This window comes from Notamacropus eugenii, chromosome 1 (genome assembly GCF_028372415.1).
Source record: "Notamacropus eugenii isolate mMacEug1 chromosome 1, mMacEug1.pri_v2, whole genome shotgun sequence".
Taxonomy (NCBI): domain Eukaryota; kingdom Metazoa; phylum Chordata; class Mammalia; order Diprotodontia; family Macropodidae; genus Notamacropus; species Notamacropus eugenii.
The window spans coordinates 144,750,022-144,773,584 of record NC_092872.1 but is presented as its reverse complement, the minus strand read 5'-3'; the positions used below and the strand labels follow the sequence as shown (position 1 = coordinate 144,773,584).

Here is a 23,563-nt window from a genome sequence, read left to right as displayed (position 1 = left end):
CGAGAAGAATGGCAGTGAGGATTTGGTCACAGTTCCAGATCTGGAGAGGATCTAGGGGATGAAATGAAGCATGACTTTGGATTTCATGAAAAAATAGATCAGGAGAGTCATTCACCAATGGGGACCATGGAAGTCCAGGGGAGACTTTCTAGGGACTAAGCATGAATCCTGCAAGAAGAGTCTTTGGTATGATCATTGGCGCAGTAATAAAGCTCAAGGAGAAATGGCCAGAGTGTAGGTTCAAGGCCTTAACAGGGCTTGTGAAAGGCCTTTAGAGGATGAAGTGCCCATGATGTGTATTGGAGAGGAAAATGGGGTCCTGGAGACTGGGTATTATCCAAAGGAAAAAAGAATCGCACTGAGAGGAAATGAGTATCCCTGCCAAAAGAAGACCAACCCTGCCCACATGCTAACCACCTCTTGTGCTCATAGCATTCTCCTCCAGGAATACAGTTGGTGGCTCAGTGGGTCTGCTGTGACAAGCAGCTCAAGAGAGTCTACCACCATCCTGAGGACTAGCTTCACAGTGACAAATTCTGTTTCAGAGACTGGAAGAGAGGCTTGATCAAGGAAACCCCTCTAGGCTCAGCGACCATTTGGTATCCATCTTCTCTTTGTGGGGATGATCACAAATTGGTTCAAATCTGAGACACCCAGAGGAACTCTGTTTTCCCATAGAAACATCAGTTCCACCTGAGACCCTCTGGAGTGACCATGGTTATTCCCATAAACCTGCCCTGCTCCTTGACTCCAGCAGATCCCACAGTCTGCCAAGGATCTTGTGAGCCATGAAAGACCACGCCAGTGGCATGGCATACTCAGGCAGGACCAGAGGCGGGTTCAGCTGCCTTGTCCTTCACTCCTCCAAGCACCATCCCAGCAGATGGTGGAGGGGACGCAAGCCCTTTCTTGATGTCTACACAAAGGCCAACAGAAGGTCAAAAGTTGTACAGCACCTACCCAGAGAACACAGACACTTTTGCAAGCACTAAGAGAAAACAGATGCGCTTTGCAAACACAGGGATAAGACTCTGGCCTGAGGGAACCCTCCCTACTTGTCTGTTCTGCCTGACTGAAGGACCCAGCTACTCACATTCCTTCAGCCTCTTGGGAATCATGGCCATGCCTGGAGCTCAGAGAAGCTCAACTACATCATCCAGCCTAGAGCCCAGAGACAGCATAGTCACCACAGTCCCTGAGGGGTCGTACTGTTGCTCCAAAGACTGAATTCAGAAGCAGGTACAGTGAAGTGTTAGAGAGTATTTTGGCCTCAGCTATCAACCCAGCGTGGGGGACCAGCAGACCAGGTGACCCTGCAATCTCAGATACCAGCACCCTCATCTCAGGGAAGTTTCATCAAGTCCTGTGGAAGGGTGCAGCCCAGAGCCAGCTGTCTATAGGACATCCTTCACCCTCGGTAATACAAAGTCCAGAAGACCAGGCCTGGAGGAGAAATAGACTCATCCATGGTAATAACTACACCAGCATTTGCTGTCTCCATCACCAGTATCTGTGGGTTTTTCTCCAACAAGAAGAGGTGACCCCTGGTCCTCATGTTTAGCTCAGGTCACAATTGCCATCATCACTAGGCCAGATACCCCCCTTCATGGCCAAGGGCGCTCTCCTTCCAGTCTAATAGCTTGTTCTGAGGTGAGCTATATAAGCTGGAGCACATGAGCTCAGCTTTCTCCTATATGTGTTAAACCGAAATCTGACTCTCAGCACCCAAATCACATACACTGTCTTTCTTTTCCTTACACTCCCTATTAGCCCTGAGCTCCTACATAGAGTGGCAGAGAGCAGCAGAGATGTTCCACTGACCAATTTCTTTCCCAAGGCCCCAGTGTTGTCAGTGAGCATTCCCGGAGGCTCATCGATCATCTCTGCTACCTTTGTTCCCCTAGAGAAAATCGTTAGTGCGATCCTGCTTATAGGCCTAGAGAAAACCTCCGAGCTATCTCTAAGCACCTTAGTCATCGAGGCCAGTATGTTTCAATCATCAAGGTGACTAGAGACATCTCTGCAGGTCCTCCACGATACAGCACCCAAACTGAAGTGACACCTTCACTTTCTCCTAGTGTTAACTTAGGAGAGATTGTAGCAAGTTGTGGGGTTCAGACTGCCAGAGAGAATAGCTCTTCATCTAGGTGGCCCACAGGGACCAAGGGAGGGTGAATCCGGTACAGATCTGGCTGCTGTGACCCAGGTTGAACTATCTGAGTCTCCAAGTCTATTGCTCACTCAGATTTTACAGGACAGTAGCCCAGAATCTTTATTGTCTCTGAAGGTGAGCCCATAATAGAATGTCCTCTGAGCCCAGCGCTAAAGGAGACCCAGGCATCCCTGGGCACAATTTCAAGCACAGAAGACTTGACTTATCCCCTGTGTTAGAAAGCCCTAGGACCACACTCATCCTGACTCTGCTCTAACGAAGCCCTCTAGCAACGGAAATCAGTGGGGAACAGGCACTGGCTCAGCTGCCTCTGTTTCCACAAAGCTGCCTGTAGTCACTGCCTCAGCAGCAGGGCTAGGGACCCAAGGATCTTCTGGGAGTCTAAGTACAGGTACCCTGAAGCCCACCATTGCTCTGGCAGTTGGGTGTTGCTGTCACTTTAAGGTTTCCTTATCGATGACTAGAATGTTTATGTAAACAGGGTCATAGTGACTTGCCTAGCAACAGCTCCTCAAAAGGGGATAAATCAGCTCTACCAGCCCCATTGTTTTACCACTTTGTTTGGACTTTCCTTGCACTCACCACCTCCTTACCTCCTACAAGTACCCACTCCTATACCACAACCCAAGAACCCAGCTATTCTACTTTTGTGTCTACAAGTAAGTAGACTTCTTTAAACCTCACAGTAAGGTACAGTGATAAGACTTTGGAAAATATGTTTGGATCACCAAATGAGAATTGTGTCTGGCTTAATCACGAAGATGATACTCCTGCTGCTGCTGCACATGATATAGTTAGTATTTTAGGGTTCACAGAGTTCCGTCTAGATATTTTTTAAATTTAGTTCTACAGGGAATTTTAACCATCTCCCCATTTCATAGATGAGGAAACTGAAAGGGACATTGATCAAGTGACCCTTCCTGGTTTGACCCATTGTTGTAAGTATCTGCAGCTGTATGTGAACTCAGATGTTCCTGATTCCTAATCCAGCACTCTCTACCCTTGCCATAAGAATTTCCTTGTGTAGGCATTTCTCTCTTGGCACCTCTGTTTTGGGGCTTTTTTGACTTGAGTGGTGTGACACTCTGTTCACTCCCTTGTCAAATCTAGCGGTCCTTGTGGTAAGTTCATTTTCCTCTTTTTTTTTTTTTTTTTTTTTGGTGAAATGCTGACATTTCCAATTGCAAACAGCAAAGTAAAATTTGAGAGTTTCCAAAAGAAACGTGTAGGGACAACATACTTTTCACAGTCTCTCACGAACCTCATCTTACTGATCTGTGGATCCATCCATTTTCTTTACCATTCTTTCTTAAATTTTGAGTTCCAAATCCTCTCCCTAGTTTCGGTCTGTCCCCCATGCATTGAGAGGGCCAGGGATATGGTTCCTGTTATATATGTTAAAGTTATGCAAAGCACATTTCTGTATTAGCCATTTTACAAAAAAGCAAGAAAAATGTAGCAGGCCTCAATATGTACCAGAGTTCATCAGTTGTCCCTTTGAAATTAGAGAGAATTTTTCATTATAGTTCCTTTGCAGTTATGTTGGATGATTTTATTCATCAGTTTAATTTAGTCTCTCTCTCTCTCTCTCTCTCTCTCTCTCTCTCTCTCTCTCTCTCTCTGTCTCTCTGTCTCTCGCTCTCGTTCTCGCTCTGTCTGTCTGTCTCTCTCTCTTTCTGTCTCTCTATGTCTTTCTCTCCCCTCTGTCAGAATTAATAGCCTTCCAATGCAGCAAGAAGCAGTGAGTATTCAGTGTTGTAATTTCTCTATGGACCCATGACTTGGCAAAGTAAACTGTTGATCCTCTTCCCCATCCTATTTTCCTCTATACTCTTGAAGGAGAAGGGAAAGTGGTGGCCCAGTGATGACCTGTGGTCTCTCAGTAGTTTAGTCCTCAATTTCCATGGGATAGTTAAGGACCTAGCCTCGCACTGTCCCTTTTGCCACATACCACACTAAAACATTATCTTCTCCTGACATTCATATAGGTTGACCAGGGTGGTTTTCATCCTTAATTTTCCCCCCATCATTTCCCGTCTGCATTGACAGCGAGATTCTTTTCCATCTCTCTTCCTCAGTTCCTCCCATACTAATTCCATGTGTCTGTGCTCTGTGTCCTATATAGTGTGAAGTGAAGCGTTTCTTTGGGAAACTGACTGTAAGCAGAGGAGGTGGGAGTTGCAGAAGAAGGTGGTAGTGGAGGGAGGGGTTAGGGAGGTCCTATCACAGATGCATAATTGGAGTCAAGATGGCCAGTTTTCTTTCCAGTAAAGTATAGATGAACTTCACTTGGGTATCCTTTTTGGAGTTGATGGATGGCAACATGTTCCATTGAATAGGGCGTTTGTCTACAAGTCGTGAATACCTAGTTTCAAGTCTCACCTCTGTCACTGTGTATGGGAACGTGGCCACTACAGTGAATCCTCCCTGGGCCTCAAGTTCGTCACCTGCAAGATGCAGGGATTAGAAGGTCCATTCCAAGTCTAAATCTGTAATCCTTTGATCCTATGTATCCAAGACTCAATTTCTCTTCTCCCCAAAACAGACACTCGCCTTATGGAGTGTTTCACACTCGATTTTACGATTACCAATCTCCTCTGCAAGGCAGACATGGAACAGTCAGGCTCCAGGCAGTTCAGCGCCACTGAGAACATCCTACAGAGTCTGGTGAGAATCTTCCCTTCCTGTCCTGCCTTCCTCCTCTCTGGACCTGCAGCCCCATATGTCCAGGGGCTCCCTCAATCTCTGTCTTGCTTTTCAGGTCGGAGCAATATTTGAAAAGAGCTGCATTGCCTTCCATTTCTCTGGTTGCAAGCTGAAGTCACTAAGGTAAGGACACTGAGGGAGATGGGCCCAGGTTGTCAGGGAAACAGATGATGCCTGGTGCAGTTCTTCCTTTTTGTTGGGTCTATGGTCACTTTTTGGACAACACCAGGAAGACTACTGCCAGTACCAGAGGCTGTCCCACCACGATTTGCTTCAAGAAGCTTTGGGTTGCTTCCCAGCAGCAGCGCTAGGTAGCTATTCTCAAGACAAAACAGGCCCTGACCTCAAGGAGTTGGCATTGTGGTGGCGCTGAGGGGATACAATGTGTGACCTAAATACATGGTGAGTTGAGGAGAGAGAGGACACTGACAACTGAGAGGATTCAGGGAAGGTTTTCTATTGGTGGTATCATAGCTGCGTTCCTTGAAGGGGAGACTAAGGAGTCCAAGAGCATCTTGAAGAGGGAGTGCAATCCAGGCATGGGAGACATCTTATGCAAAAGCACCATGCAACATCTGAGTTCAAGGTACAGCTGGTAGGCCAGTCTTCTGCAAGTGCCAAGTGAGCAGTATGTACATTGCTCTGGAACACAGGACTGAAGAAGGCAAATTGAGAAGGATTTTAAAGGTCAGGTGGAGGAGTTTTTAATTCACATTAGAGGCAATAAGGAGCCACTAGGCATTTGGGTTGTAAGAGAGTGACGTAGTGAGAGATGTGTCTTAGGGAGATTATTTTGGCAGGCATGGGAAAGATGGATGGATAGAAGAGAGGAGGAGTCGGTGATGAATTGGGAGGGTAGGAGGAACTGCAAGCAAAGAGAGGAAGTGGGAGGTTATTGGAAGCTTCCAGGTCAGGGTTGTTGATATGGGCCTTTGTGTGAACAAATGTGAAAGATACTAAAGGAAATCAAGGAGCCAATAAACTGGTTATGGGAGCTGAGGTAGAGGGAAGAAATTGTAACAGAGACAGAGATTTGAAACCTGGTGATTGGTAAGATGGTGGTGGCTTTCACAAAATTACGGAAGTCTGGAAGAGGGACAGGCTTATGGAAGGGGCAGTGGAAATGGAAGAGATACCAAGTTCCATCTTGGTTATATTGGGTTTTGAGATACCACCAGGACACAGAGGTGGAAAGAATGACTTCCCCTTAGTTCACCTAAAGGCCAGTTTAGCACATATCAAAAGTGAATTTTACCCAGAGCAATGCACACGTACATGCGCACACACACACACACACACACACACACACACACACTAAAACACACACACGCACAAACACACGAGACAAATGGCTAAAGTCTATGGGCATACAATTTTCAAGTTGTACGTAGTCAGTCAGAAAAGTATCCATGGATGGTAACAGTCAGAAGAGATGTAATTTAAACCATATGGAAGGATCGAGTCAAGGTAATGAAAATGGCAGAAATAACTAAATGACACTCAAATTTGTGGAGAAAGGGGAATACCTGTTCTCTGATATTTCAGTTGTGAAACTGCAGAATATTTTTGGAGCACAGATCACCCATTCATAGTAAAAGTAGGAGAAACGATCAGATTCTTCACATGGATAGCAAATAAAACTGTTCTATAGAACATCAGCCAAGCAGCTTGCACATGCTCATAAGGACTAGGTTCCTTGGCCCATCTTCCTATTATATTATGTTTTAGAAAGGAGTTCCAAGAATTCATATGAAGATTAGGAATGGTCCTGTCTGGTGAAATTCGACAAGTCATCCTGGTGGAAGAAGGGATAAGCGTTAGTGTGGAAAGTAGCTGCTGTGTCCTACCTCCTGGAAGCAGTGGAGCTACATATGCTCAAGCTGTGTCCCCCAGGTCTCACCTGTCTTTACTATGCCCCTGCCTTCCATTTCTCCCATAAGGGGCTAGAGATTTCGTCAGTTATGCCTTGCAATAAGAGTTAGCTCAGTTTTAGCTTAGGGATAATATAATGGGCCTCATTTTCACATGGTTCTTTTCTCTGCTATTTTATGCACTTTGTATAAGAAAATTGCCTTTAATTCCAATGACTTGTAATAGCTAATATCCCACTCCATTCAGGAATTTCCTCACATTCAGGGATTTGACTCTGCTTTCATTGGAGTTTTCTGTATTTCCCCTAGTGCCTGGCCTATTTATATTTGGAACAAAATCAAGGTAGACAAAAGAGTTAGGTAGCAGAATTAATCAGAGCTCCATAACTCTTTATACTGTATAGGCAGATAAAAAAAGAGTAGACCTTTAGGAAGGCACGTTCAATCCTTGCAACTTTTGGTTAGAATTCTCTGTTCTGAGGTCTGTACAGGAACTCAGTGACCTACCTTGAGATTTCCCTTCTCTAACAGAATCTCTTCTTTCACTTCCCTTATTTGCCTCTCATTGCTGTGTCGCCTTTTCCCCCCACCTCAACTTATTAACGTCTGCACATGGCTACAGACGCTATCTCCCTACTTTTTCTTGTTCTGTCTGTCTCTCTGTCTGTCACTCCCTTTCTCTCCCTTTCACTTCTCCCCATTTCCCTTTCCCCCTCTCCCTGTCCCTTTTGCTACCTCACTTCCCCATTCTCTGCCCTTTCATTTTCCTAGGCTCCTTCTCTTTTTCTAACTCTTTCTCTCACTCCTTCTCCCCTTCTCTCCTTCTTTTCCTTCCTCCTCCTCTTCTCCTCCTCCTCCTCTCATTCACTCTTTCTCTTTCTCTCATTTCCCTCTCCTCCTCCACTTTCCTCTCTTACTCTCTTCCCTTCCTCTCACATTCTGCCTCCTGTTCTTTCACTCTTCTTTCTATATTTCCCCTCTTCCTCCCCTCCCCATCTTTTACTCTCTCTTTCCATTTCCTTTCTCTGTCTCAGCCACAGCCCCTCTACCTCTTGGTCACATGTTGCCTCTCCCGCTCAACGATTACAAGAGTCCAATTATGTTCACACCTGTGAGGGAATGGTATTCCCTCTGAACTACAAAGTTCTGTGTGCCATCCAGTTCTCAGCACTGTAGTAGATGAGGAAGAATAAGAATCTCCCACAAATGAACTTCTGAAGACCCAGAAGGTGAAACAGTTCCACAGAGGCAGCAAAATGGCAATTGTTCAAAGAGCTGGAAGTGGATGCACAAGGAGCTAACCAACTAGCTTGGATAATTAAGAAGTTACTTACAAAATATGTGAGTGTTGAAAGATGGTCCACAGAGGAGTGAACAGGAAGATTATAACAATATCAGAGTCTTGCAGAAGTTGTGTCTGGAGTGCTAGTGCTGCTCATCTTGATTCCATTATATCCATTATATTCCAGAGGTTGCCTGTTTTAGTGGGTAGCGAGTAGGCCCCAAGAGTCAAGAAGACCTGGGCTCAAGTCCCCTCTCTTGACACCAGGTGATTGTGTGAGCCTGGGCAAATCATCAAATTTCCCCAGGCAACCATCTGAGTATATGTTGCAGGGAAGGTGCTGACAGGCCTTACTCAAGAAAAGTCTATGCCTTTCCCTACCCTCAACCCCTTAAATCAATAAAGTGATAGTTCTACCAAACACTTCTTTTACAATCAAGAATTATTCTAAAATAAACCTGAAATAATTTGCGGCGCATTGATGGTCCCTTCTCACTGCACCTAACTTTGGCATGCCCATGAGAAGCCAGATATTTGACAGTCCTTACCAATGTGTCCTTCAACAGGTCTGTGAAGAAAGGCACTGGCGTGCATCTACTTTGTGCCTATTGGAATGTCCCCACCATTCCAGTCCTGGACGAAAGGAGGATGTACCATGATTTTCGCAGTCAGACATGCAAAATTACAAGACTGGGTCCCTACACCCTCGACAGGAAAAGCCTGTACATCAATGGTGAGCAGTAATTCTGTCCAGGACATATAGTTCTTTAACCTCCATGCTTGGCCCCACTCCTCTTAAGCACTCACCTGTCAAAGCAATCTTCCGTTCCTTGGAGGATCCAGCTTTGCCTGGAGGGCACCTACTTACTGAAAGTACTTTCCTCTGATGCTCTCAGAGTCTGAGGGGTAGCCAAGGCCCCACAGGACCCTAGATGGGCAAAGGGACTTCTGACCTGGGAACTACTTTCTGAAATGCTTCCTCTTAGCTGATGACCCATATGTTTTCAATTCCTTTGCTTTCAGATGCTCTCTCATGTTGCTCTTTCACACTTTCTCAAAATCTCTTGGTCCTTCCAAACATGGCTGTTTTCTCTGTCTCTCTCTCTCTCACTCTGTAGGTTACAACTATAGGGTGTCCCTGTTCTCCTGCGTAAGCTGTTGTGAGTATTCTTATCCTAGTATCAAAGAGAGAACACCCCTTGTCCTTACCGACCCTGTTCTCCCAGCATATTAGGAAGGCAAGAATGGACCACGAGTGTACTAGTGAGAGGAAGGCATAATGTCCCCCTCCTTCTCAGGATGCAGTCTTCACCGCTTGACTCAGTACCCTATCCAAATGAAGTCTCTTTTCCTTGTTTGTCACAGTCCCTTCCCCTCCTTGTCACATGGACATTGGGTCCACAGTGTTCATTCATGATATTTCTCTTCAGTTCCAGTAACATCCAGGAGGCCAAATCCAAGTTCAGTTTGCACAGGTAAGGTCTGCTTCCACCTTTGATCCCTTCTCTGGAAGCTTTTGCTTTCATTTGGCTAGGAGACTGAGAGAGAGGGGATTTTAGGATCTTAGGCTGTCCTGGCAGGAGAATTCCAGGTCATCTAGTCTAGTCTGAGTTCTGCCATCATTTTGAGTTGAGGACACTGAAGCCCAGAGCCATGTAGATAGCAAGGGGGACAGGCAGGATGGGAACCCATGTCTCCTTTCTCCAAATACAATATTATTCTGTTGCCTTGTGTGAGCAGAAGAATAGTTTTATGGCTCAAGGTTTCCTAAAGGATTCATTCATTTATTCAGGTTGCTGAGTTTTCCTTGCATGAAAGAATAGGACATTTTCAGGTCAGTGTCCTTAAAGATGAGGGTGATTGTTTTCATGATGATTTTCTTAGAAAACATGCCTCCACATATTCAGTATTTGGCAGTTGTTAGAAGTGTGGAAAAGAAAAAACACAACAAAATATGAGTTTGCAAATACATTGAAGTATCAAAGAAGCAAAGCTCGGTGGTAGAACCATGGAGAACCATTCTGCTGCTTCTGAAGATAGAGATGTAATGGCTTATGTATGTAGCCTCCAGAGACAGTCATCATTATCATCATCTATCATGTATATAGTGCTTTCACAAGGCACTTTACAGACACTACATCACTGGGATGAATAGTTCCCAAGCCCACACGTGGGCATTTCAATCCTCCTTCATAGTAACCTTGCTTCATCATGATGCTGACAGATGGGAGAGGCTGAACCAAGTTTGGAGGGTTACAGGTTGCCTCAGGGATGCGGTGAATAGGGCCAGGTTACTGACTTTTCCTCCCAAGTACATTGCAATGGGGTGTCCCTGACTGTGCTGAATGACGCACATTGAGCATTTCAGACATCTCTCACTCTCTTTCTTGTAGCTCCGGACTGCAGATTTGAGTTCTTCACCCTCAAGTTCACCATCACCAACTTGATCTATACATGTGAAATGGGCCAGGTGGGCTCAAGTCAATTCTATGGCACAGAGAGTGTCCTCAAGTTCCTGGTGAGACATGACTCCTTCCGTTCCGCTTGGCCCAGCTGCTTTCCTCGTCCTTTGGTATAGAGGCTTGATCTTGAAATCCGACTGTCTCCTTTCACTTCCAGCTCAGGTGCTTGATGGCCAAAACCAGCATTGCTTCTGTTTATTGCGGCTGCAGACTAACCTCGCTCAGGTGAGATCCCTGGGAGTCACTGGCCTCATGAATCACGGTACCCAGTTGGTGCCCTTCAGAAAGGAGATTTCTCCAACCCGCTGTGTTGTGGGTCCAGGTCGATTTTCCAGTTCCTCATTGAATCGATCCACGTCTCCTTGCCACATCATCTCAGGGAGGTGAATCAGACTTGGAAAATTGGCAGTTCCCCACAAAAGTCTCCCTTTTCAGTCTCTTCTACTTCAGGGTTTACCTCAGCCTTCTCAGGGGTGCTGTTCCTACTTGCAAAATTCTTATCAGACTTATCAGTCCCATTTTGGGCTTCTGATGCCCATTTTTGTCTCCTTTCCCAGGCCTTGGAAAGAAGCAACAGGAACTGGAGTTGGTGTCACTTGTGCATGTTGGAGAGATGCAGACAGCCCCATCCTGCAGAAAGAACAACTTTATTGGGAGCTGAGAAATCACACCTGCAATATGACGAAACTGGGGTCCTACATGCTGGATGAGAGAAGTCTTTTTCTCGATGGTGAGTACAGAGCTTTGCACTTAGTAAGTCGTTGTTAAATGCTTTTTCATTCACCCATTCATTCATTCATTCATCTAGCCATGCATCCGTGTATCCATTCATTCATCTTCCCATGGCTAGTAGCCCAGGTCTGCAAATGAAGCTCTGTAATTTCGTTCCTTATTTCAAGGGATTGGTGCATGTGTTCCAATTCACACTCTCTCACTTTCGAGGGTCAGATTTCTTTCTCTTCCTTTGCCAGGTTCTAGGGAAGCTACAACCTGACCCAGACTCCTTTCATGCTTCTTCTTGGAAAGGTGTGGGTTCTCTGAGATGTATTAAGCCAGTACACAGCTAGCGACTAATCTGTCAATGAGCTCTTTGGAGGGGAGGCAATTTCTCTGCTGCCTGAAGTACAACCAATCCCTGACATGGATCTTCTTCCCTTTCAGAAGAGCACAAGCTGGGGCAGCTGGGTGGTGCAGTGCGGAGAGAAACAGTGCAGCAATCAGGACGAGCTGACTTCAAATCTCACGTCAGACACTTGACACTCACTAGCTGTGTGACCTTGGTCAAGTCACTTAACCCCAATGACCTCATCCTGGGTCATCTCCAGTCATCCTGATGAATATCTGGTCACTGGATTCAGACGGCTCTGGAGGAGAAGTGAGGCTGGTGAAAACTTTCCTCACAACGTGATTCTTTCTTTCTTTCTCTCTCCAGATGACAATTATCTGACCTTGGACTCCACCAAAAACTGTAAGTCTACAGTACATCAACATCTCCAGCCTTCTAAGGTCCCTATTGGGAAGGAAACAGCTCATTCACTCTACCCCTCAGCCCCAGCACTGTGTTCAGGCCTAGATAGAGAGGAACAGGGAAGGAAGGGTGGGTGTGTGCATAGAAATCTCTTGCTGGATCTTTCCTGTTTCTGCTTCTAGCACCATTATTCTCTTGATTCCTTAAGATTTAGTTCTGGGCCTCAGTTCACCTTGGGCTGACCAAGCTTAGGAGTGAGTTGACCACAAAACCTCACCTCAGTCATGGAGATGAATTCCTCAAGGTTCCCAGAGGCCTCTAATATCCTTCTCAAAATACTCTCATGGTGCTATGTTCTAGCGGGTTCCCCTGAGATTGCAGGATAGAATAGAGGGAGCATTCCAAAGCTGGAGTGAGGAGGTTTTGTTTCAAATCCTGATCCCAGTATGCTTTGTCACCCTTCACAAATCACTTACACTCTCTGAACCTCAGTTTCTTTAGCTGTCCAAGGAGAGTCATAGTGCTTGCTGTGGCTCCAGGTTGTGAGGAAGGGGCTTTGTCAATCTTAACTTGCCACAGAACTCTTGGTGGTGCTGCTGGTTGTCATTACTGTTCTCATTTGTCATATTCCCCAAGGCGCACCCCTTGGCTCTTCATTATTCTAAGTACGAAACTCGTTTGGAACGCTCTTTGAAAGACATCGGAGCTTTAATTTCCTCTCTGTCCTAAAGATCTGAAAAGTGTCCCTTGTTTTCCCGTGAATTCGAATTGTACAACACAAAGTTCATCTGTCCATTTTCACTTGATCACGTTAGTGCTGCCCAAAGCAGTATTTCCAGTTTGTACTCTGACTCATTTCTTCCGTATCCACTAATTGCCCTGTCATTTATTTGACTGCTGTATCCTTTACCTAGGCATCCACCTAAGAAGCCATCTCTGATTCTTCGATCTGCTTCTCTACCCAATCAGTCACATGGATTCTTCTGAAAAATTTCATCTAAGATCTAGTCCTTCCCCATCGCCACTAACAACATGTAGTAGTCTGGGTTCTCAGAGTTGGACTCCTGGATTGCTGCATCAACTTGGAACATAGCTTTTCTGCCTCTAAGCTTTTCCTCCTTCCAACCCATTTAACATGTACTCCAATATTTCAATACTTACAAGTGTTTTCTTAACATTTACCACGGGTAACAAACATTATTCCAAATGATGGAAGAACAAAGAAAAAGGGAAAATAATCCCTACCCTTAACAAGCTTACAATGGGTGAGTCATCAGGAGCAACATGCTGCAGCCTAATAATCTCTGACATATATCTTTCCATTGTGGTACACCTGCAGTTGTGTCCTCCCCAAATTGTGTTGTTCCATGGCAGCGTTACTCTTGTAAAGGAATGGCCTTTTGTTCATGGACTAGATTGGCAGCATTCAAAGTATTACATAACTGCCCAGAAGCAAGCTAGCCAGCTCCTTCTTCCTATTTGCTGCAGCATACAAGCCAGTCACCATATGATATAAATAGAATCTATTTCTTGAACCGGAGCTTTTACCCCGATATGCTGCAGAATTGAACAAACCAAACACAACACCTAACCTGGGCAATGGGTCACTCAAAGGACTCAAAGCTGTCCTGATGCTCAAGATACTTTTTCGATAAGAATCTTTTGAAAAAACCCTGGCTCCCGAACCATCATCCAAGGCTGATTGTCTGCTGCTTGCTCAGTGAAATGTAGCTACTTAGTGACCATTTCTGTGCAGGATAATGGGTGTAGCTCTTTGTTAGGCTAGACCTCAGCCACCGAGCAACCTGTTAATGAGTTAATGAGTCAGATCCACAGTTATACCTAGTTGGCACAGCAAACAACTTTCAGGTCAAGTTGTTCGTTTTTGGAAATCTTTCGCTTGCTGCATAATGGCAGTTCCTCCACTACCACCTGATATTTGAATGATTTTCCCAGTAAGTTTCATTCAGCTCCTATCTTACCATAGCTGTATGGCCATTTATACTTCTGGGATTGACTTTGAAAGATTGGAAGACACAAGGAGGAGCTGGGCACATTTTGCCAGCTCTCCTACAGTTTCAGTCAAATTGCTGCTCTTCCTACATCACAATGTCTCGTGCTCACCATATCCAGCTGAAGCCTTTTGCACTGGCTTTGCAGAATTTTCTTTGTCAGGCCCATCTATGTATCTAATGTAGTCAACGCCACTTTCCCAAAGTCAGACTTATCTCCCCTAATTGCTTTTTGTAGACTTGAGTCAGTCTATTCCCCTACCTTGGCTGTGGCTTTCTTTTCCTCAAATTAAGCGGTTGGAGTAGATAAGCAAGGAAATGCGGTTCCTTCCAGCGCTTATAGGTTATGAATCTTTATTGCCCTCTGAATAGTTCATGCTTGGTTCTGAGCTTGGAGGGTGTAAGAAGTTCTGTTAGGAGTGCTACGACCACATCATATCCAAACTTTGAATTTACTTCTGCGTACATCCTAGGCCACATTACGATGTCAACGATGCATATTGTATCCTTTCTACGTATTAGTTTTAGGTCTATGCCTGAGGATCAGAGGGGCCAAGTGACTTGCCAATGTTCACCAAGCTAATAAGTTTTGGAGGTAAAACCAGGTCTTCCTGACTTCAAAGCCAGTCACTGAGCCAGTACGACTACTCCTTTACTCCACGCACTCTTAAGAGGCACGAGACAAATATGCCTCCAGTTGAAAACCTGGGCTTCTCTCTCCCTCCCTCTTATAGCCATGGAACCCAGCCTGAAGTGTTTCACCCTGAAGCTGACCATCACCAGCCTCCGGTATTTGGCAGACATGAGCTGTCCGAACTCAATCCAATTCAATATCGTAGACACCATGATGCAGCATCTGGTGAGACTGCCTGCTTCCAGCCACCCTGCCGAGCTGCCCTAATATCTTGAACATCCACCTGACATACTCACCATTTGTTTCTCTTTGTTTCTTTTTTGACCAGATTGGCCACTCATTCAAAAACACCACCTTTGGTTCCCTGTACTCTGCATGCAAAGTGACTGAACTCAGGTAAGGCTGCCAAGCTGGGGACTTGCAAGTGAGTCTCCTGGGAGAGAGCTCTACGTTTGAAGCACAGACTTCAAAGCTTCACTGTACATTGACTCACACATTCTGTTTCCTCTAGTTTCATGCTAGCCCTGTCAAAAGGAATCTCTTCTCCTTTCTCTCCCCGTCCTTTAGAAGACATATATTTTAGGATTTCTATCTAGAGCCAGTTCTACACCTCACATGCATCAATCCATTCAGCGAAATGCATGTAGTATCAGCGAGATTCTGTGAACAGTGGCAGGCACTGGGGTCAGAAAAGCAAAACAAAAACAAATGTCTTCCTCTCCCCCAATAAAACCACCAAACAATCTTTTTCCTCAACGAGCTTACATTCATTTGGGGGAGTCACTATAATCTGATCACAATTTTGGCTATGCCTGGAGTTCTTTCTTGCTTCTATTACCCCCAATTCCATTGGATTCAGAAGACCTGAATTCAAATTCCAGCTTTAATGCCAGTGTCTTTGAACATGGATGAGTAACGTGACTTACCTTTTCTGAATTTCTCCATCTGTAGAACACAGAAGAGAGTACTCATACCATATTCTTGATAAAGTTGCTTGAAGGGAGCGCTTTGCAATATCACTACAGAAATGACAATTATCATTACTGTTTTCCTCATTGAAAAATAATCATAAAAAATTGTGTCCCTACCACTCTTTCTCAGTTTATCCAGAGTATCTGTTTTCCTAGGCCTGTGAAGAAAGGATCACAGACAGCTGTAGATGCCATCTGCACGTGTCTCCCATTTGCCAGCAGCACTCATCTAGATGCCAAGCAGATTTTCCACGAGCTGAGCAACCAAACTCGTGGTATCCGGCTACTGGGCCACTACTCCCTCGACAAAGATAGTCTCTACATCAATGGTAAGCAGTCTCATGGAAGGAAGTCTTAACATCTATCTCTGCCTCTGTCTCTTCTCTTCCTCCTCTCTTTTAATCTGAACGTTCGCCTTTCCTTCTGACGCTTCTGCTATGAACAAGGTTCTAATCTCATGCAGCAATTCAGAAGAGAGAAAGACAGACTCTAGAGACCTTACCTGTTCCTCTACGGAGACCTTTCCTCTGAGTTTGTGAGTTTCTTGACATCTGACGGAAACTATACAGAGCATTCCTTGGTCCTGTCTTCTTCAACCTTTTTCTCAATGGCTTAGAGAGATACGTAGATGGAAACCAATTATTGATACCGTGAGACTAGGCGAGAAAGGGTCATTGATGTGTTGCGTAGAACCAGAATCCAGAAAGCTGAGACAATTTGACAAATTTGACCAGGTAACTTTTAATAGAAATAAATGCAAAATTCTACGTGAGGATAGAACAGGGAAAAAACATTATGTCCTTTAACAATTTCTGGGAAGATGCTGCTGGAGCTCTTGTTGAGCTACAGTCAGCAGTTTAATGTGCCAACAAGAAACTCTCTGGCCCTGTGAGTCTATGTGGAAAGAATTCTAGTGTCTTGGACTAATTTGTTTGTAGTCCTAGTTTTTGGGTTTGTTAATTGAATATTTTATTTTCTTCACCTACTCCATGTAAAGAAGCATGTTTCCCATTTGTTTTGGTTTTTGTTTTTTACAAAAGTTCCAGATTTTCTCTCACTCTCTTCCCCCTATTCTCATTGGGAAGGCAAGCAATATTGATATAGCTTTATCGAAATCTTCCGTGCCCCAGAAGAAAACAGAGAGGAAGGGAAGAAGAGATGGAAGGGTATGAGAGAAGGGAGGGCAGATTGTGGGAAGGGGCAATCAGAAAGCACGCTGTCTTTGGGTGTTCAGAAGGGAGGGATGGGGGGAATAATTGGAATTCAAAATGTTGTGGAAGTCAATGTTAAGAAGCAAAAGTAAAGTGATTAATTATTGGAAAAAATAATAACTAGTGGAAGAAGGAAATGGATAAGCAATCCATTTTGTTTGCCAAGAAAACATCCGGATGGGATGATGAAGAGTCTCACAAAATTGAAAACTGACTGAACAGTAATTGTTATCATTGTGCCTCTGACAGCAATGTGAGGTGACTAGAGAAAGATGGTTAGCATTGTATTTTTTTGGAATTTTCCCACAGCACCAACTAGCTCAATAAAGGCATGTTGAATTCATTTGAACAGTGGCAGAAAGGATTCAAAATTAGGATTATTCTTTGAAGTTTTTGAGAAGAGAGAACCTTCTCTCTCCAAGAAAAAAAGAGAAGACATTGTTCAGATCTTACCCTAGGACACTTACTAGCTGGGTGACCTTGAAGAAATCCTTGTCATAATGAAAATGACCTTCTAATAATGATAATAACAATAGCATTTCTATAACACTGACAATGTTGGGTCATTTGGTCCTCTCAAGAGTCCTGTGAGGTAGGTTCTACCATAGTTCTAATTTTCCATATGAGGAAACTGAGACTGAATGAGGTTAAACCAAAGAAGCAAGGGCCTGAGGGAGGAATCCGACTCAGTGTCCCTGACACCAAGTCCATCAACAATCCAATCCTTTAGCATCTCAGAGCTTCAGTTTCTTCATCTGGAGAAGGAAGGGTGTGCATTGGAAAGCCTATGACGACCCTTTCTATTCTTTATGTGTGATCCTAAGCTTTCCATCAAGCCAGGAGTGGAAGGAGAGGAGCTACCATTTCCACTTTCCTATACACCAAAGGAGAAAGAATGCCTTATTTCAGGCACTTACTTATGCTTTGTCTTATTCTCATTCCTCACAAGCTGCAAGCTTCCCATTCCTATCTCGTCCTGGTGTGATAGGGTTCTCCTCCAAGAAGCAGCTTTTTCTCATAAGTGATCAGGTGCAGCAGAGCTGATCCACTTTACCTGTGTTATTCAGTATGAGAATTCCTTTCTGTTCTTTTCTGCCATGATGTATTCATGACCCTCATTGTCAACCTTTTTGTTTCCAGGTTATAATGAACCTGGTCCAGATCTACCCAGTGTTGGTAAGTATGTGGGCACTCTCATCTCATAATCTTGAGCCATCTGGGAGCACTGAACCTTACTCCTTTCTTGACCCCTAAAGTTGGAGGCCAGTGCCTTTGCCATGCCCAAGTCCCTGACCCTGGAGGCCATTTTCAGGTGATATGAGAAAGGAATCCAAGATATAGAGTTAGCATGTTTCCGTAAATCATGGGAAACAAAGACCTCCTGTCACTGGAGGTCTTCAAATGTCAGCTAAAGGACAAGTTCTCAGGGATACTGGAGTGTGCATGTGTTCTTCAATTAGATTTCCTCTCAGCATGATTTTAGTTCTGATATAATAGGATTTGGTGAAACTGTGAAGAAAAGACTGAAATGTAGGGAAAAGGCACTCAAGATCCTTTGAATCTCCCTTGCCATGCAAAAATGGCTTCCTGTTTCATCACTCACCCTTCCTTGGCTCGAAACTGGGTGGAGATGACTTGTTAAGCTGTCTTCACCATCAGTCAATGATGCACCAAACATTGCTTAACTTCCATCTATGTATCAATCTCTGAACTCGGTGCTCAGAGTAGAGGGTGAAAAAATGTGGGAATCTTTGTTCGGAAGGGGGTTTACATTCTGTTGTGGGGGAATCCAGAGCCTCTGTCTGAGATAGCATGGTGAAAACTTAGCAAAGCATCCCCACGAGATGGTCAAGGGGATTAACAGTGGACCTCACCTCTTTTAGAGAGATATTCTAAAGGAGAACTCATAATGGTATTTAGGAAGTATTCCGAAGTGTCACTGGAGCTCATAGTGTCACCAGCTCGGCACCTTAGCCATGGCCTTATGAAAGATTACTTCTGTAATAGCCCAGGCAGCACAGGCAACTAGAAATACCCATCCACCTTCAATCATGTAGTGATTTGTCAAACACTTATTTGACATCTCCTACAGGGGGAACCCGGAATTAATAACCCCATGACAATTGAGTTGATCTGAAAGAGTTTTAAGACACAATAGTTTCTGTCACGTTTCAGTGTCAGTATTTCTTTCTTTTTTGACACCTTTTGGCGTCAAACCCCATTCTGTCATCATTTGTGACTCTCCAGGCATCTTTAGGGCCTGCAGCCCGCGCAGGTAGAAAATCAGCAAGATTAGGATGCTAGGTGATGTCCACTGGGTCCCCCATGGAAGCTGCTTAAAGAATGTGATTAGGAAAATGAAAATGGCCACGATCCTTAAAAATCACCTCCTTCCAAATGAGCGAATCAGAATCTGAGACTTGGTGCATCATCTTGGGTGGGGGACAGTGACCTTGGTATGTTGGATATTGCAAGGCTCTCCCCTCATTAATCCTCACATACACCGAAGAAAGAAGGATATGAATTTCTGGCAGTTGATTTAACAGCTTCTCAAGAAATACTCCCATAGTTCTAGGAAATGAGTCCATGTTTCCCATTCAAAACCTAAAAGAAGTGAAGACCTGGACCATTCTAAACAAGAAGCGCACAGCTTGACAAGTTTGTCAGGAGAAGCCCATTTTTCAAATATCTGTTTCCACTGCTTTAACTCCTCCCCAAAGCATTCTGTGACTACATCCAGGTGTTCACTTTTCTCCCACATCCACTATGAAATTGTCCACAGTGTCTTTATCAGTGATTTCCACTCTTCATGATTTTTCCTCAGTTCCTGTGAGAACCAGTTACCCTGCAGACACCTCTCTGACTCCATCACAATCCTCCACTTCCTCAGGTAAAAAGAATGCGGCTGATAGGCATTCCCAGGAGTATCATTGTGTGCATAACTAGAAAAGGGGAAGAACAACTGTGGGGACATAGGCAAGGAAAAGAGAGGAAGTGGTTAGGGATTCCTTAATGTGAATGTCAGTGGGCCATGGAGTATGAGATTGCCCTCCAGGAAAGCGTAAGACAGTACAAGACATGCCCAGGATTCAGGGCTGGATCTTTTGTTTCCTTCCTCTGTAACAGCCGGTGACAACATGACATTTTTACCCATCCGCTTTACCATCACGAACTTACGCTACATGGAAGGCATGGATGACCATAGCTCTGGCATTTTCAATAACATCCAGAGAATGCTTCGTCGCGTGGTGAGATTTCACAGGCCCTGTCCAGACCCATTCCTGCATAGCAAGCTTCTCCACCGTGGGGGCTGAAAATCTGGTTATTCATTCCCCTTCTTATTTCCTTCACAGTTCAAACCCTTGTTCGGGGAAAGCAGCATTGCTTCCTCCTATGATGGATGCCAAGTGGTGGCCCTGAGGTGAGACCTGAGAAGAAGTTGTCAGGCCCACACATCATCTCCCATGATGCCCCCAGTTTCATGGCTAAGGTGCAGGGTGGGTGGACAACAGAAGCACTGTCTCCATGGACGGTCCATTTCCTCCTTTTTCAAATCTGAGCAGGATTTCCTACCCATTCTCTTCCTTCCAGAGTCCTTAGGAAAGTGATTCCCCTTGTGTGTCGTGATTGGGAATAAATGCTGGCTTGTGGAAATACATTTCTCAAGTGGGAGTTGTGTGGCTGCACAGGCAAACTCCCCACACAAGGAATGGGCATGTTTCCACCATCAAGGATTCCGTATCAGCCTTTGTGATGGCAGGAAATCTCAGCTGAACTGTCCCCAATGTCTCCTAGAAGTAATTTTCTCAGCATCGAAACTCAGGAACCTCAGCATTTGTTTCCTTCCACAGATCTCTCAAGGGTGGCTCAAAAACTGGAGTGGAAGTTGTGTGCAACTTTCGAGGGGGGCCGACCAATCCCTCCTTAGACAAATACAAGGCATATTGGGAGCTGAGCAAACAGACTGAGGGTATCAGCAGACTGGGCCCCTACATTGTGGAAAAGGAAAGTTTCTACCTTGATGGTGAGATTCCTCACTGGCACAACCATTGATCTCTTTCCCTCCAGCATAAGCTTTGTAATGAGACCATAGTCCCAACATTCTTATCTTTTCCCTTGATTCCCCACTTAGATTCAGGCCATCTCTCCCACCCCAGCCCCACCCCAGCAGCTCATGTTCTCACTCTTCCCTTGTTCATCCACTTGCACTCAATCAGCCGTACCCATGCCTATTTCCTGGTTACCTTAAGCCATTCTTTCTCTTTGTCTGACTTTTTTCATTTGCTGCCCACTCTTGAACTCTGCTTTTGATCCTGTTATATGTAATGTTTTTAGCCATCAATCGTGTAGAATCGTAGATGGCAGAAAATAGACAAAGGATAGACAAGTAGAAGTGTTGGGTGGTCAATAATAGAAGGCAGAAAATAAACTCCACAAAAATTAGAAAGGTGCATCACATCTAAGAACCTGACATTTAACCAACGTAAGGCCAAAATATGGATGCAGAGTTACCCAGTAATCTGGCTGACCAGAGGGTGATGGGGACATGACCAGAAAGGATTCATGTTGCAAAGACACCAATTAGATTTCATGAAGGTAAATCCAGAGACTGTAAAGAGGAAGATGCTAGTTCCCTTATCATCTGGCCTTATCAGCCCTTGATGATAGTAATCTGTTGTGATCTGAGGATCCAGCCTTCAGAAAGAACATATATAGACAGAAAATGGCCATGATGGGAAATTGAAATGATGTGATAAGAAGATTGCTTCAAGGAACTTGAGGTATTTAGTCAGATGAAAGAGGTATAAAGATTGTCTTCAAACATTCCAGTACCTCTCATGGGGCATATTATATAAGATGCTTCTACTTGGCCTCAGCAGAATATTAAGGAAGGCGTGAAAATTCCTGCGTCAAAATACTCATGTGAGTATTGATACTCACATGAAAGCAAATTGTTCTCATTGATTAATGCAGTGGACACCCATTCACAGAAGGTTTCCATGCTTAGGCTAAATCACATTTTGCTGGGAGTGGAACGGAATGAGTACATCTACAGGAAGCTTGGACCACAAGGAATGAAAAAGCTTTTGAAGTGGTACCTTTTGTCTATAAGCGTTCTTCCATGCTCTTAGAGATGAATGGGTTAGACAGTAGGGGGCTTGAATTCCTACCGAGTTTCTGCAAGCCAGGAAAAGGCAAAAATGAAAGGGATCAGGGCTCTTGGATCCATCTAAATCTCAGAAGATTGAAGGGTCCTTCTTACTTCTATCCTCATGTAAGAACTTCATGGAACAGATTACGGAAGGGCCCTGAAGAATTGCACTCTCCTCCCTTAAGGATATAACAGGAGAACTCAGACTCTGCCGTTCACGTCATGGCTAAGGTTCAGGGTGCACAAACAGGAAAGGCCATTCCCCATATCCAGCGTCCATGTCCTCCATTTACAAATCTGAAGATGTTTTCATTCCCAGTCTCTTTATTCGTGTCCTCAGGAATGCCATTCCTCTTCTCTTTCATGATTTGGCACAAATGAAATGTTGACAGCTCTTGCTCTCATCTTTGGGTCTCTCCCATTTCCTCTTCCTTCGTTTCTGATCTTCCCTTCATTATATCTTATTTTGCTTTACAGGTTGTAATGAACACCATCCCTTACAGCTCTTCACCAGTAAGTGTCTTGATATCCAAATCAACTTGCAGTCTTCTGTTCCTTCCACTGAAGTTAACTCTGTAGGCTTTACCAAGAAATTCTCCACACCATAGTAAATTTCCCAGCAATAGAAATCATTGTGAACACTCAAGATGTTAAGAATGCATTAGAAGAGGGTTAGATGGTCTCTGAGGGCTTTCCCTGAAGAAAATGTCCCAGGTTGTATAGAAATGGGCTCTCCATCCTTCTGGACCTTTGTGATCCAGAGACACTCTTTCATTTTCTGGGATTCTAGGTCTCTCTCTGAGGTTGCATGGTGATACCTTAGCAAGGCATGCGCATGGAATGGTCAGGGGAATTAGCAGGGTAAATCAACTCTTTCAGAGAGATTTTCTGAGGGAAAGTCATGATGGTGTCCATTGTACCACTGAATACCTCTTTTTCTTGGAGTGTCATCAGCAGGACCCATTAGACATGTCCTTATAAAAGGCTCCTCCTGTGTGGCCCCAGGCAGCTAAGTCAACCTGAAGTGCCTGTCCAGATTCACTCATTTATTGATACTTTCTTCATTCCTTCATTTTTCAAACACTTATTATGTATCCCCTACATGTGCAACTCTGAGTTAATAACCATATACCAATTGGAATGATCACAAAGAGTTATAGGACACAGTGGTGTTGGGCAGTATGCAATGTCAATACTTCTTCTTCATTTTTACAGCAGTTCCTGATCCCAATGCATCATCAGTCCCAACTCTCAAGGAACCCTCAGGTCCTCCATCCTCCAGAGGTAGAAAATCAGCAACATTAGGCGACTATCCATTAGATCACACATGGAAGCTATGTAGAGAATATGATTGTGATAAGAAAGTTAAGAACCTTGCGTTAAATATGAAGAATCACCTCATTCTAAGAAAACCCTTCCAAACAAAGATAAAGCAGTACCTGAAACACAGGGTATAACATCTTGTGTGAGGGAGGGTGACCCTCAAAGACCTCCTCCCAAACGCATGTGCACATATACCCACACAGAAGACAGGACATAAATTTCCTGCTGTGCAGTGAATGACTAAGTACATATACATATATATACATATATATACATATATATATATACACACACACAT

The 23,563-nt window shown here is 44.4% G+C and overlaps 1 protein-coding gene across 1 annotated transcript; it reads left to right on the top strand.

Moving 5' to 3' along the window:
• The first annotated feature begins 1,189 nt into the window (after positions 1-1,189).
• LOC140520999 (mucin-16-like) lies at positions 1,190-23,483 on the top strand. Its single transcript, XM_072635525.1, has 20 exons — positions 1,190-1,469; positions 4,719-4,840; positions 4,935-5,002; positions 8,599-8,765; positions 9,151-9,192; positions 9,463-9,507; positions 10,426-10,550; positions 10,652-10,719; positions 11,052-11,224; positions 11,927-11,962; positions 14,709-14,833; positions 14,937-15,004; positions 15,736-15,908; positions 17,931-17,966; positions 19,615-19,680; positions 19,917-20,038; positions 20,144-20,211; positions 20,642-20,814; positions 22,420-22,455; positions 23,158-23,483. The coding sequence occupies exons 2-20, from the start codon at positions 4,730-4,732 to the stop codon at positions 23,397-23,399; spliced, it is 1,944 nt and encodes a 647-aa protein (XP_072491626.1). The 5' UTR covers positions 1,190-1,469; positions 4,719-4,729; the 3' UTR covers positions 23,400-23,483.
• Positions 23,484-23,563: the final 80 nt, after the last annotated feature.

Coding starts and splice junctions, on each gene's coding strand:
- LOC140520999 (XM_072635525.1), top strand. CDS start 4,730: ATGGAGTGTTTCACACTCGATTTTACGATTACCAATCTCCTCTGCAAG. Junction 10,720..11,051: donor TGCAGACTAACCTCGCTCAG/GTGAGATCCCTG, acceptor CTCCTTTCCCAG/GCCTTGGAAAGAAGCAACAG. Junction 11,225..11,926: donor GAGAAGTCTTTTTCTCGATG/GTGAGTACAGAG, acceptor TTCTCTCTCCAG/ATGACAATTATCTGACCTTG.